General features: G+C 34.2%; 1 protein-coding gene across 1 annotated transcript; it reads left to right on the top strand.

Moving 5' to 3' along the window:
- Window positions 1–4,118: 4,118 nt before the first annotated feature.
- On the top strand, window positions 4,119–15,032 carry LOC129285699 (calmodulin-binding transcription activator 2-like). Its single transcript, XM_054921486.1, has 12 exons — window positions 4,119–4,277; window positions 5,929–6,048; window positions 6,655–6,770; window positions 6,933–7,021; window positions 7,318–7,360; window positions 8,393–8,576; window positions 8,986–9,296; window positions 10,745–11,254; window positions 11,669–12,363; window positions 12,755–13,337; window positions 14,315–14,638; window positions 14,712–15,032. The coding sequence occupies exons 1-12, from the start codon at window positions 4,238–4,240 to the stop codon at window positions 14,820–14,822; spliced, it is 3,126 nt and encodes a 1,041-aa protein (XP_054777461.1). The 5' UTR covers window positions 4,119–4,237; the 3' UTR covers window positions 14,823–15,032.

Raw genomic sequence — 15,032 nt, 5'->3', positions numbered from 1 at the left:
TTAACTTTGCTTTCAGCACGCTGCCTTCTTTTTTTTTTTCTTCACCTTTTTGGAATAATTGATGTTTTGGTTCTTATAGTTTTTATGAGTTTAGAAATAAATTTCTATAATCAATGGAGCTTGGATTTAGCAAAACAGATTAGTCTCTTATAATATGATGAATTAAGGTTCTAATTCTCATTGAAGAGATGTCCAAATGTTGGTGTTTAGTCATATATTGAATAGAATTACCTTTAATAGAAAGACATCTATATATAGTACAAAAAAAAATAAAAAGAAATAAGTTCTATGATTTTTTTTCGCTCTAGCATCATAGGTCTTTGACCTAAATTAATTTGGACAGCAATTTTTAGACATCTCTTTAGAATGCATATTTCTCACTAAGAATTTAATCGTTATAGCATATGTAAAGCTTAAACTTAAAACTTTTAGTTAAGTTTGATTAATTTCTTAACTAGTTGATCCAAGTGTCATGTGGTAGTTCCTATGATTTATTATTTTTTTTTTTAATGTTTGACTCAATCCTTTCACTTTGCACAAATTAGCGAGTTAGTCCTTGAAATTGGAGAACAGTAGCAAAATCACAGGGAAAATATAAATGAAGACTATACAATTGTGAAATTAATTATAAATAACAACCTCTGATTACTAAAATTACTTCTAAGGGTCTTAATATTTTCTCAAAAACGACACATTTTTTTTAAAAAAATTTGCAAGTAACACAAAATAAATTTACAAATGTCACTCACAAGTTCAATATAGTCAATTTCAAAAGTGAAAAAGTTGATCAAAATCCATGAGTTCTTTCAAGAAATTCACAAATGACAAAAAAAAAAGTTTGACAAATTCTCATAAAAAGATTTACAAGTCATACAAAATAAAAATACAAGCTATCAATGTGGATTGAGTCTAATAAAAAAGACTAGTTTCTCACAACATGATGAACTAAAATTCAAATTTTCATTAAAAGATGTGTATATGTTTAGTGCCTGATCATGATTATTTTTAATAAGAGAATACTTATAAATAATAAAAAATTACAAGCTTAGTATTACTTTCAAATTCAGCAATTAATTTTAAGAGGCATCTTATTCATGATATTTAAAGGGGGAAGGTTACAGAGAATAATCTTTATAAATTTGAGGTCTTTATTTATAATTTCCCCCAAACTTAACCTCCGACGGGATGCGTGACATAAATAGTTGTTTTTTTTTTTTAAATAAGGATTTGTATTGTTAGCAAAAGTGTGGTCATTAGAGTCTTTAATTTTCTGGGTTGGTTCTTTTTTTTTTTTAATAAATGAAAGTTGATCTACAAGTTGAATATATCCTAGAGAATCATTAGGGTCAGAATATACTAACCAATAAAATATATTTACAAATTACTTATTAATAAAATTTTCATATAGGCAATGATTCATATAACTTTGAATTATAAAATAAATCACTACCAACTAGATTAATATTTGTTGGTTTTATTAGATTGGCTGCAAATTCAATATTTGTTAACATTTATTAATGTTTTTTTACTTCAAGCCACCCAAAATTTTAGTATATTTGAAATATTTGCAATTCAATATTCATTAATGTCTTTTTTTGGAGCCACCCAAAATTTTAGTATTTTCCACCTACATTGTAAAAATTAGCGTTGTTTAACTTTCAGTGCAGTTTTTTCCAACGATTTTTTTCTTAAAAAATTTTTCTCTTCAAGTGAGATGCTTTTTACGCCCCTACAACTCAAAAATATTCTTTCCAATTTGCACTCTTCTTAAAAGTATTTAACTTGTATTAAAGAAAATTTGTCTATTTGTGATTCTTATGCTATGAGAACACCCTGTTATTTGTGATTTTTTTTGTTGAATATTTTTGGATTTTTTAAAGATATTTCCTGGTTATTTATATAGGAATATGTTATTTAAGGTAAAATATTTATTTAACTTGAATACATAATTAAGATAGATGAATTGTAAATTTAAATTCTTTAAATTTTGGATAAAAGTGGGAAGATTTGTTTTACCGGTTGCTACAACACAAATTTTGATTAATTCTTGAACATTTTTTCAATCATTAATTCAGTTTTTAAATTTTGATTTGGAATAACTAAATTTTTTTTGGGGGCAAAAGAACAATGCAATCTTGATATTTTATTTCTTTATAACTGCTCAATCTATATAACTTTTTTACTTTAATTTTTACAGATTCTTAGCTTGACAAAACCCAGTCATTATAATTTTTTAATTCAACAAGTTATAAAGTTTGAATTATTATTAATCAATAGCGGAGTTTGAATTACTATGAGCAGAAGATGGTAATACTTCAGGTTTTCTAGAATACAGAGCAATGAAATAAAAAAAAATAAATTAAAGTGATAATTGATAAAAAAATGGGGTGACTAAAAATTATTTTAAGCAACTAATTAAATATTTAAATAAGCCAAACATCCGTTTAGATCACATCTAAAAGACTCCAAGTCCAAGTCCAACTCGTTAAATTTTTTTGGATAAACTCTTTTTTTTTTTGGACCAACTTGGTAAACTCGTTTACATTTTTTAAATAGCCTCATTTTCATGGTTCATGATAGCTTTTCAGCCCCATAAACATGGAATGGGCAAGAGTAGATGCGATGTAATCTTTGTGCAATTATTCTTAAATATTTTCCCATTACCTAATAACGTTATTAAATTAAATAAATAGTTAAATAAAACTATAATGACAATTTTTCCATTATTTAAACATTTTCTCGTTTTTCGCCTTATCCTATTATCTTCGTAGAAAGTCATCGAGAAAGAACTTTGAAAAAACGAAATGGCGGTGACTTGAAAACGCGGTGGACTTTTCTTTCTCTCGCGTAGATTTGGTCAAACGTAAATTTTTAATAATAATAATAATAATATAATAATAATAACAACGCGTATGATCTTCTAGTCTATGAAGCTTCCCTTTTCACACTTATGCTAATGATAATAATAGCGAGTTTGCCACCAACTTTTAAGTTCTTTTTTTTTTTTTTGGTTTTTGCTGCTGTTATTGTTATTATCATTTTGTGTGAGTAAATGACAACAGGGCTTAGTAAAACTGAAAGGAACTATAACTGTTTAAATAAAAGATTTTAAATTTGAGCATAAATGCAAAAAATATTTTTAAGAGAACTATTTCCAATTATAACCCAAAATGTTAGGTTACACATTAAACAATATCATATATGTATTGAGATTAAAAAAAAATGCTTTTTTTTATGTAATGCTAGTAAATAATAGCTTCTGTTATATATATATATATATATATATAATACTTCACATTGGTGATTATTAAAAAAAATAGAGGGTTCATAGTTTAAAAATATAAAGAGCTCAAGATGTAGTTGTTTTTTTTTTTTATAACATCTAGATATAGTTCTTGCATAGGTGTACTTAGAATTTTTGATTATTTTACAAATCAATTAGATTTTCTTATACATTGTTAAATTGATATATCAGTATATCAATTTTGATTGCCTTAATATCTATTTCTGGCAACGGAAGCCACTTATTTTATAACTATAATTTATAATCCAGTGATTAAGAAAATGTACTTCTTATTTGGAAATTGAAGATTTTGTTTGATATATATATCACTAAAATAGATAAATAACTTGCATGAAAAAATAGTAAAAAACATATATTACAAGCACGACATAAATTCAAGATATCAATTTCTCAAGAGCAAAAGAAATTGATGTTCCAATTAACTTTGCTATAATATAAAGATTGGAAATCAAATTTGTATAAAGAATGTGGAAATTAACTAACAATTTGTATAAAGAATGAAATTTTTACCATTTACGCTAATCAAACAATTCAAGTGTTCCAATTAGCTAAACATTGCCTTTTTTCCGCCCATTTTTTGAATGAATGATTTTGGGGTGGTGGGTCCCATTCGAGACTTAACATTACACAGTGCCGATTAGATTCACGTGGAATCGAAGACATGGATGCTCTGTGAGTCCGGATATCCACCTACCCACCAAATGGCAGAATTCTATTGGTCCCTAGCCGCATCTCCTGAATTAATAATATTTCACTTCAATGTTTTTTTTCTTACAAAAATATATAAAACTCGAAAGTTTCATGCGCGGTTTTTCGCTTTCTCACGTCACTGCAGAGAAGCTGACTGGAAGGAGCGAAAAGAAAGAAGTTACTTTCGCAGGCTTTATTATCATCATCTTCCTCTCCGCGTTGATCTCTGATTCAGTCTTCGTTATGGCGGAGCAAGCTTCTTACGGTGTGGGTCCTCGATTAGGTCAGATTTCTTGCGTTTTTTGTTTTGTTTATTGTTCATTTGATTTTCGGATCACTTAATTTTCTTGCTGTGGCGTCTTTTCCCGGAAAATCTTCGTTGCGATTACGAACTGGGGAAGTATCAAAATTTCACTTGTGGTTTCTCGAGTTTTGTTTCCATGTTGAATGGTACTATTGTTGGAGCTAAGTTGTTCCTGAAGTGGAGCATTACTGTAGTGTAGTCCGTTCTGTGGTTGAAAAAACTACTGATAATCCCGTGGGGTTTCAATTTTCCGTAAATAAGCAATTTTCGGTACTTATTGAGATAATACTTCGGCCCCAATCGGTATAGTACCTGGAAAGGGTCCCTGATGGCATTAACACTCCTGTGTCTAGGTATGAAGGATTTAAACTGCATTCAGATTGATTTCATTTGAATGACTAGATGCTATGCTGAATAAAGCTAGTTAATAGATGTGCATTGGAATACGGAATAAAATGTGTCTGCCCGAATCTTTGGCATCAAGTTCAGCTTGTCAAAATGGTCTAGTACTTATTTGCGTCTAATTTTCTGGTAGGCTGAATTTCTAAGGATATAACAAACTAGTCCATCCTTGCTCAGACCTTCTCCCCCAACTCAAAACACGGGGGAAGAAAAAGGGGGAACTCATTTTTGGAGCAGTGCATCTTCGGCTGCATCCAGTCAACTGATGCCATAAACTATAAGGGGATTTAAATTAAGTTTTCCTTATGAATGGAATAGTATATTAGACTGGTCTACAGAAGCAGCAGCACGTTGCTGGTAGAATTTGTTATTTTAATTGATCAAGGAAGTGCAGTGAGAGGAACTGGATGACAGGCAAAGTTCTAATGATGTGGACTTCAAGAACTTTGTAGGCATGGAGGAGCGTTGGTTGAAATTATGTGTAAAGCTGTTATAGTGAAAGTTTGTCAGTTAAGATTCTACAATGTATACAGTTAAATTACTTGAACAAATTATTGGATTTACCAAACGTATATTTAATAGAGTTTGATTGCAATGGGCTACCTGATCAAGAGTTTGCTAGGTTCCCAATGGGTTCATTGGTGCTGTTAATTGGAGCTTTTGAGGGGAAGAAAAAGAGTGTGGATGAAGGTTTTCCAACTGTTTGTTAATTATCTGAAGGCAATGTCTGGAGTTGTGTTCTCTTTTGACTGTACAATAAAAGTTCACCAGAATTTTTATTGACTAATGCTTGTGAGGCATGTGGCATGAATAATTTTTCCATTCTCTTTGGAATACTGTTTCAGCACCTGCACTTGCGTGCTTCTGCTTCACATCACCGTGGTACTGTACTATGAACAAGATGAGTGCAAAATGAGCAACTCACTAATTAATAATAATTCATTGACATACGTTTCCTTTTTGATGCTCCCTGCCTCTCTCAACATGCATTTTGCTTTCTTGTTTTCACTTGTGCATGCACTTTTGCTCATGCAAATATTATTCTGTTGAGATAAAGGTGGACTTAGAATTTCTGCGGCTGTTGTCTGATTCTTTAAGTTTTCTTTCCTCATAAGACATGGAATTTTTGTGACTATTGTCTGATTCTTTAAGCTTTCTTTCCTCACTGCACTTGTTTTTGTAATTATACAGTTATAAATTAACTAAGCGACTGATATCCAATTTGCAGATTTTCAGCAATTGCAATTTGAAGCCCAGCATCGGTGGTTGCGGCCTGCTGAAATATGTGAAATTCTCCGCAACTATCAGATGTTTCAAATTACTTCAGAACCTCCAAACAGGCCCCCAAGTATGGTTATTGTTTATATTACTGATGCTTTATTGCCACCTTATCAAAAGGACATTTTGTCACGCAATCATTTGCATAAATGGTTAAATTGGTTGCCCCAGGATATTAACATCACTAATCTGACGTGAATTATTCATACCTCACTAGGTGCCTACAAAATTTATACCAGGAATTATGGTAGCCTATCTAGGAGTAAATTTGGGTGTCCGTTTTGGACACTTAAAATGTTGGGTTTGGGGAAACATGGGTTTTGAGTGTCCAAAATGGATGCCCAAACGCACACTAGATAAGGTGCCAAAATAATTGTGGTTCGGTATGGTTGTGTTGTTCTTGTCCTAATTGGAGATTCATCTGAATGCATTATTAATTCCTTTTGGTGACTGGCATATTTCTTTTCCAAGAATACAATCACTTCTAGGTTGGCACTTGGCAGTGATAGGGGTTTCTTTCTTTGTTTTTTTTTCCCGGTGTGTGTGTAATGTATAGTCCAAGTTCAGTAGTTTCTAGGTCATTGCTATTATTTTTCTGTTGCCATTCACACTTAAATCTTTCTTTGTTTATTTGATGATCTTAAAACGCTGCTTGATATGTATACTATGGTTGTAGGTGGTTCACTTTTTCTGTTTGATCGGAAGGTGTTGAGATATTTTAGAAAGGATGGACATAATTGGAGGAAGAAAAGAGATGGAAAGACTGTGAAGGAAGCTCATGAAAAGTTGAAGGTAAGTTTGCTTTTCCTCAAGTCTTCGTGTCTCTTGTTAATTGAGTTCTTGTGGGACAATCACATAGAAAGTTTTGAGCTGACTCAATCTTTTTTATTAATTGTCTAACTGGAATTAACTAAATTATTTGCTGAGATCGTAACATTTGTCAAGTAATTTTAGGTGGGAAGTGTTGATATGTTACATTGCTACTATGCCCATGGGGAAGAAAATGAAAGTTTTCAGAGGCGTAGCTATTGGATGCTTGAACAGTGAGTATTATTCACTAATTAACTTTTCAGAATTTTGTTCAATAAATGATCTCTCTTGGAAGAGAAAGTGCTTGTGCGTTTGACTTGATAGATTCCTTGCTAGCTTTTTAGTTGATACTGCTTTAGTTCATTTATTGTATAAGTCAACTAGTAGATCATTGTTATCTGTAAAGTTGTAATTTTAGGTGCACATATCCTGGCCTAAATGAAAATAAATCTTCTGACTGGAGTCTTGTTTTGTTACTTTTAAAAATTGATTCAGAATATAATTTTATTATGATTCTGTTTACTTGCAGGGACATGATGCATATAGTTTTTGTCCACTACTTGGAAGTAAAGGTAATTTTTTTTAATCACTGTTGTCATTCTTTCCTGAAATTTGGTTTTCCTTTTGAGGTGGGGATGCTCCGTGAGGGTGCAAGAGACACAGCTCTCATATTTCAGTCTCTGCTACTCATGGGATGAATATGTCGGTTGCATAAGTTTGCAATTAGAAAAATTCAATGGTTGCTCATTGCTCTAATTTTAACTTGATACATATAGCATCCAATAGCATAAACTAAATTTGCTTCTAACAATTTATCCTTTAAACTTCCTTTTAAACTCAGAATAGAAATAACTATCATGTTTTTTGCATGCTAAACCTTCAACTATAATGCTTAGGTGAGTCCAACTGCTGTCTCAGTGTCTTTCACTTTCTTGCTGAGAATTGAGTTAAACCTATTCTATGTTTGGTAGACATGGGTGGATGAGTTAACTTCATTAGCCTTCTTAAAATCCTGTATGTGATATTTTCTCTTGAGTTTATAGGTTAAGCTATTTATTTGATGTCATATAAGGCCATTTGTTTATAACCTAATGTCAATCGAGGATGCTGTCATAGTAATATAGTTTTTATGAGAGGCCATTGAGGTCCATTTTATGACAATGTTGGGTATTGGTTCTTTGTTAGAAGTATTTGTGCTAAACTGCAGTTCATGTGGTAGCATGTGAAGATGTCAATTGCACAATGCTTCTTATTTCATAGTTTTCCCCCCAAAACAAAGTAACAAGGAAAAAAATGAATAAATGAATGAAAATACATCAGCATGCAGGAGCTCTCCATTACCTCCATAAATCCATGAGACCCCCTCCAAATGAAAAAGAAAATCCATGTTCTTAGAGGCCTATGGAGAAGCCAAAATAACTACTATGTCCTGCAAAAGGTGCAAAGAAATATATAGGTTGTAAACAATGATACATCCATAAACACCATTGGGCTGTATAAACAGTATATTGGATTTATGCTCCCTGTTTTGTATTTTTGGTCTTCACTTACATGCAAATTTGCTTAGTTATTAATAGATGCTTTATATGTTTTGTATTTCTCAGGGTAACAAAACAAATATTGTAGGAAATACTGATAGCGATGAGGTTACATCAGGAAATAGCAGATCTCCATCCCCATCTCCATCATCTGGTTTTCCTATTAATTATGGTAATATGCCTTCAAGAAGCACAGATGCCATGAGCCCAACTAGCACTTTATCTTCCTTATGTGAAGATGCTGATTCAGGTATTTCAGCTTTTGTTTCTTGATTGTATGGTATATTTTTTCTTTTGCTTATTCTTTGTGACCTGGATCAATAGATCAAACAACCAATGCCTTAATATCTTGATGTATCACATTAATACTTTACCCAAGACTGAGAATCTAGCTCATTTGTTTACATCCCCTAATGAAATTTGTGTCAGTGGATATTCTCCTAGCAAAAAGTTTGGATTGCGCTTATTTGGATCACATATGAGGAATGATCCTCTGAACAGCAAGATTACTGCAAATTCTTCATATTACTATGTTCCCCCATCGCCCCTCTTGTCTTTTGCATAAGATAATTATACTCTAGTTTCTATCAAGCAGACAGTCAACAGACGGCTTTTCTGATACTTTGGTATTTGCTTTTGTTGTATATCTATGTTTTCAGGTGATCATGGACAGCCATCAGTTTCTGGGTTGAATTATATCCCGCTTGTTGATGGAGATAAAACTGGAGGAAGCAATGCGTCCTTCATCGAGGGCCAAAATGTCCATGGCATGGCCTCCTGGGACAATGTCTTGGACCAATGTACTGCCGGATTGCATGCTGATCCTAATCTTGCATCATTTCCTTCTGTCCCACCCTATTCAGCTGGGAACATTCTTGAGCAAGAACCTACTCTGGGTGATCTTTTAGCAAGTAAGGGTACCCTAGCTGAGGAGGCAGGGAAATCTCACTCTTTTCAATCAAATTGGCAGGTACTTGCTATTACTGCATGCCTTGTCTGTGAGTTACATTTTGGGACCTTTATTTTTAAGATAGAATAATCAACTTGAAATTATGTTGTATGATCTAATATGGTTTGGTGGCTATTATCTATACATTTTGGTGGATGAATGTTATTGAATTGGATAGCACCCCCTTTTGTTTTCTGGTCTAGGTTACTGCTCTAGAGTCACAAATTGGTATTCCACCATCCAATCTTTTTTCCTGCTCAATGATTCTAAATTGATAGTGTTTTTAATTGCTATATGATATCTGAATATCTGGTGCTTCTTTCTTTGGTTTTTTATTTTTTTGGGGCCATCGTCATGGCCACTGATGAGTTGAGTTGCATGTGGGGATGGAACATTTCCCGTTTGGTCCAAATGCTGAAGTATAAGCCCATACAAAATTGTCATGTAGTGTCACTTATGCTTGAGAATCAGCATATCATTGTCAAAGGATTTGGTGCTTGATGAATTTTGAGATTGCCTTTCCCCCTCACTTTCTTCTCCCTCTCTTTTCTTACTGGTAATTGCTGGAGAAAAGTGAGATTGGGGAAGGGAAATAATGGAAGTAATCTATCATTCAATGGTTCTAAGTCTTACGCTTTTTTTCAATCATTTTTATTCACATTGAAATTGATTTTAAAAAGGAGAGAAGAAATTTATTGCAATATTCATTGGCAAGCTCAAGGTTATGCATCCTAAGTAGGCTTGCTTGTGTTTGTAGCATGTTGCTTAGTTTACATTGCCTTTAAGCTTTGACTGGGGATCCGCATGTTGAAAGTGGCACAAATATTTTGTTTCAGTCTGCATTAGAAGCCAATCATGGGGTTTATTATATTAAGTTTAAATGCTGAGTGGAATGAGTCAATCTCAAGAATAGTGAATCAAGTGACCTTCAAATCATAGCTTACCGCTTTCAAAATAGAAGTCGGTCATCAGTCTATGGGTAGTCATATTTTTTATTAAGGTGGATGGTGATGGACAATTTTCTTGATTTACTGTTGCGTTTCATGAAATTTTATGTTTGATAAATTTGGATCTAGCTAAAATGCTAGATTACTTTAAAAAATTCTTTCCTGAGAAATCAAATTCATAGTTTTGAATCGTTCATCAAATTGTAAAATTATCAGAATAAATTGTATGGTTGGTAAGATTTTTTCAAAAGGAAAAAAGAATCTTTTGTTATTAAAACCTTTTTCTAAGAGCAGCCATATAACATCTTCACATTAGTATTTAGTAGCCAAAACTGACACTGGCATCCTGGATAATGCACGTCTTGGTCATTGATATTATACAACCATGTTGAGCAATGTTGTTGTATTGCCCTTTATCTTTGTTTGTATTTGTGCTATATTGACATTTTAATCTGAAGTTTGAGATTTTGTAACTATATATAACTACTTTAAATTTTTTTTTCCTTTGATATGTTTATACAGATTCCTTTTGAAGACAATTCAGGACAGTTGCATAAATGGCCGATAGCCCAATTGTTGAGTTCTGAATACGGATCTGATTTTACCACTGGTTTACTAGAGCATGAATCTCATGATGCAGGACCTGAAATTGCTTCTGACCTGTTTACTTTTGATGGCCAGTCAAGAGAACAACCTTTGCAGGAAAACTTTTCAGAACAGCATGCAGATGCGCAATATCAATTTTCTCTGAAACCTTATTCTGAGAATGAGAATGCATTCACTATGAAACGCCCATTATTAGAGGGAGATGATAGCCTGAAGAAAGTTGACAGCTTTTCTCGATGGGTTAGTAAAGAACTTCCAGAGATGGATGATCTACGTATGCAATCCTCACCTGGTATTTCATGGAGCACGGATGAACATGGGCAAGTTATAGATGATTCTTCATTGAGTCCCTCCCTCTCTCATGACCAGCTGTTCAGCATATATGATTTTTCACCTAAATGGGCTGATGCTGATTCTGAAACAGAGGTACTCCTCAATGGATAGCATCTTCAATCATGAAAAGAAAAGAAGGAAAATATTAACTTGTATTTTGTCTTGAGATTCATTTTCTAGTATACAATTATTTGTTTTAGGCAGTCTTTTTTCATCTCTAAATTTCTGTCCTTTTCTTCAAATAAAAAATCATTTTTATTGGAGTAAGTAATTAAATAGAATACAACATGTTTTGATAGAGTACATCTATAATAAAAACTTACAATCTCGTTTCAAGTATCAGCTGCTCTTGTCCTGATTTGATCCATCCGGATTTTGCATAGTTGAAATTAGTAATGCTCAATTCCCACCTTGTACCGTCTCCTGTGTTCAACTCTTTTATCCGCATGACTAAAAAAGAAGAAAGCTCAGATTTGACTGACATGCTATGCTACTTAAAACCCACAGGTTTTTATCATTGGAACATTTTTGAAGAATCAGCCAGTGGTGGCAAGCTACAACTGGTCCTGTATGTTTGGTGAAGTTGAAGTTCCTGCTGAGATTTTAGCTAATGGAGTTTTGTGTTGTCTTGCTCCACCTCTTAAGGCTGGAAGGTTTCCCTTCTATGTAACGTGTTCCAATAGGTTAGCTTGCAGTGAAGTAAGGGAATTTGATTACAGAGAGGGCTTTGCTAAAGATGTAGAAGTTGAAGTTATTTACAGCAGTTCATTTGACATGCTGCTTTACTTGCGATTGGAAGCTTTACTTTCTTTAAAATCAGTTCACCCTCCAAATGAGAAGTCATTTGATAGTGATACAGAGAAAAGAAGCATGATTTATAAGCTTGTTTCATTGAAGGAAGAGGAGGAGTATTTAAATAAGGAAGGGACAACTTCAGTTATGGACTTGTCCCAGCAGAAGGTAAAGGAACAGCAATTTTTCAGACAAGTGAAAGAGAAGCTGTACTCATGGCTACTTCACAAAGTAGCTGAAGATGGTAAAGGGCCAAATGTATTGGATGAGGAGGGACAGGGTGTGCTACATCTATCAGCTGCTCTTGGTTATGATTGGGCCATAGCACCAATTATTATTTCTGGAGTTAATATCAATTTCCGGGACATAAATGGATGGACAGCTCTGCATTGGGCTGCCTCTTGTGGCAGGTATGTGTCACTACAATTTTTCGAAGGATGTGGATTGGATTTTGGTGCTTGGATTTTGTCCACATTTCTGTCATTTGGTAATGTGGGTTCTGTATAGAAATTTAGTTTTTCCTATAACGTGAAGTTATTATATGTATTTTCCTCTTTAAAGGAAGTCAGATGAACATCCTTGCGCTGTTTCCTAATTGAAATTCGTTTTTTATCTTTGAATTTAAATTGTTTTGGTGCTAAACCTCATTAATTATGCACTCACGTCATATGCTTATAGCGACTGCTGTGGTGTTAAAGCCAAATTACTACAATTACTGTATAAACTACTCTATGGGATTATTTATGGTTGTTAATTTTTACCCTCAAATGCTTATGCTATTCCTTGTCCTCATTTGCTTAGAGAACGGACAGTTGCTCTCCTTGTCATCATGGGTGCAAACCCTGGATTAGTGACCGACCCATGTCCAGAATTTCCGTTGGGTAGAACACCTGCAGATCTTGCTTCTAGTAATGGACACAAGGGAATTTCAGGCTTTGTTGCAGAGTCTTCATTAACTAGCCACCTTGCGTCTCTCACAATGGATGACCAAAAGGGAGATGGTGGTCAAGAAGTTTCAGGAATGAAAGCAGTACATACTGTTTCAGAACGTTCTGTAACACCTTTGTTTTATGGTGATATATCAGATGCCCTATGCCTTAAGGATTCTCTCACCGCTGTACATAATGCTACACAAGCAGCTGACCGTATACATCAAGTATTTAGAATGCAGTCATTCCAAAGGAAGCAGTTAACTGAGTATGAGGATGATGAGTTTGGATTGTCAGATCCGCGAGCTCTCTCTCTTCTAGCTAGAAAGGCAAACAAGGCCAGACAGGGAGATGGGTTAGCCCATGCTGCGGCAACACAAATACAAAAGAAGTTTCGTGGCTGGAAGAAGAGAAAAGAGTTCCTAATAATTCGTCAAAGAATTGTTAAAATCCAGGTTTATTGTCTTGATCCCTTTTTTGAGTCCCTGATATTTATTTCTTATTTTGTATGATGGAAGCTCTTTTTCCTATGTTAGTTTTTATTAGTTGTTCCTGTTTCCTCATTTGGATAATTATACTCTCTGCTTTGGTCTTCGATTTGAAAATTGAAGCTGCAAAAATTGAAGGCGGGAATGTAAACATGTTTTTTTCTGAAAACTTTCTCCATGTTTTTCGCCTACAGTCCTACGTCACTTTTATTTGAGCAGCTCATTGTTTTGTCGGAAGTGAGAATTTCCTCACCATGTCGAGAAGTCATGCGTTGAAAATTCTCCATGTTGGCTTCCCCTTCAATTCATTGAATAATTTCCTTCATTCGTTTTCACTTTCTGTTGTCTTAACTTATCTCTACTTGGATTGCTGCCATGATATCGATACAAATGAATACTCCTAGAGCTATTGAGAATTTTAGTCTCCCCCACACCCCGCCCCCCAAAAAAAAAAAAAAAAAAAATTCTTTATAAACCCTCCCTCCTCTTCCTCTCTTCTCTTGAAGGCATTATATGAATTTAGCGTTAGAGTTGTTATTGCCCCTGTTCTACCTTGTCCAGCTATTGAACTGCCTGTTTCAGACATTGTTGCGACTATGGAAGGAATCTTTGTCTGGCTTTGTTTTTTTATTTGGAAAATGATTTATTTTTCTCAGGCTTTCAGATCCTGTTGTTAAAATCCACTTACGTTGGCCAGTGGCCAATATAATTATTTGAATTTTGAAGCTTTATTTACGTATAATGTTGGATAAATTGAAGCTAGCCAAACAAATTTTTTTCGCCATAAAATGTGAACAGCTTTCCTAAATTTTGATACATGAAGAAGCACTTTGGAAAGCATGAAAAAATTGTTAGTCTTTTAATCTTCTCTCTTTATTTTGTCTCCAACTTTGCCCCTCTACGTTTGACACATCCTTGTACTGATTAAACTCTCTGGTTTTAAGGCTCATGTAAGAGGGCACCAGGTAAGGAAGCAGTACAAGTCAATTATCTGGTCCGTAGGAATCCTGGAGAAGGTCATATTGCGATGGAGACGCAAGGGCAGTGGCTTACGTGGATTTCGACCTGATGCTGCTAACAAGGAAACCAACCAACCAAGTGAACCTTTGAAAGAGGATGAGTATGATTTTCTCAAGGAAGGTAGGAAACAAAGTGAGGAAAGGTTCCAGAAGGCCCTTTCGAGGGTAAAGTCCATGGTTCAGTATCCCGAAGCTCGGGCTCAATATCGACGGCTGCTAAACGTTGTCGAGGACTTCCGTCAAACTAAGGTACTTTTCTGCCATCAAGTAGTGGCTTTAATAAACTTATTCCACTTAAGTGAGCTCATTTGACATTTCTCAGGCATGCAATATGGACTTGAGCAATTCGGAAGAGACTGTTGATGGTGTGGAGCAGCTTATTGATATTGACATGCTTTTAGATGATAATTTCATACCTATAGCATTTGATTGATTCACAGCCGCCTTGGCTGCTCTGATCCTCCCCTCTGTAAATAGATGGCTATATGGCTGTATTTGGCATTGGGGAAGTCTTAAATCCTAACATGGTATGTGGTCTTGCTGTATATATGCCTAATCTTTATTTATTTGGATCCAAAGCTAGCACACAAATTCAGGTTTGACAGCTAAATGTAATTTCATGTGACATGGTTTGTTCTTTGTA

The sequence above is a fragment of the Prosopis cineraria genome, unplaced genomic scaffold (assembly GCF_029017545.1).
Source record: "Prosopis cineraria cultivar Desert tree isolate PC_DT_omini unplaced genomic scaffold, ASM2901754v1 PC11, whole genome shotgun sequence".
NCBI classification, from domain to species: domain Eukaryota; kingdom Viridiplantae; phylum Streptophyta; class Magnoliopsida; order Fabales; family Fabaceae; genus Prosopis; species Prosopis cineraria.
This window is presented reverse-complemented; position numbering and strand designations above follow the sequence as displayed.

Bases quoted from the DNA above. Each gene is read 5' to 3' on its own strand.
- LOC129285699 (XM_054921486.1), top strand. From the start codon at position 4,238: ATGGCGGAGCAAGCTTCTTACGGTGTGGGTCCTCGATTAG. The intron at 7,022-7,317 runs GTGAGTATTATT...GTTTACTTGCAG, and splicing joins AGCTATTGGATGCTTGAACA to GGACATGATGCATATAGTTT. The intron at 12,364-12,754 runs GTATGTGTCACT...TCATTTGCTTAG, and splicing joins TGGGCTGCCTCTTGTGGCAG to AGAACGGACAGTTGCTCTCC.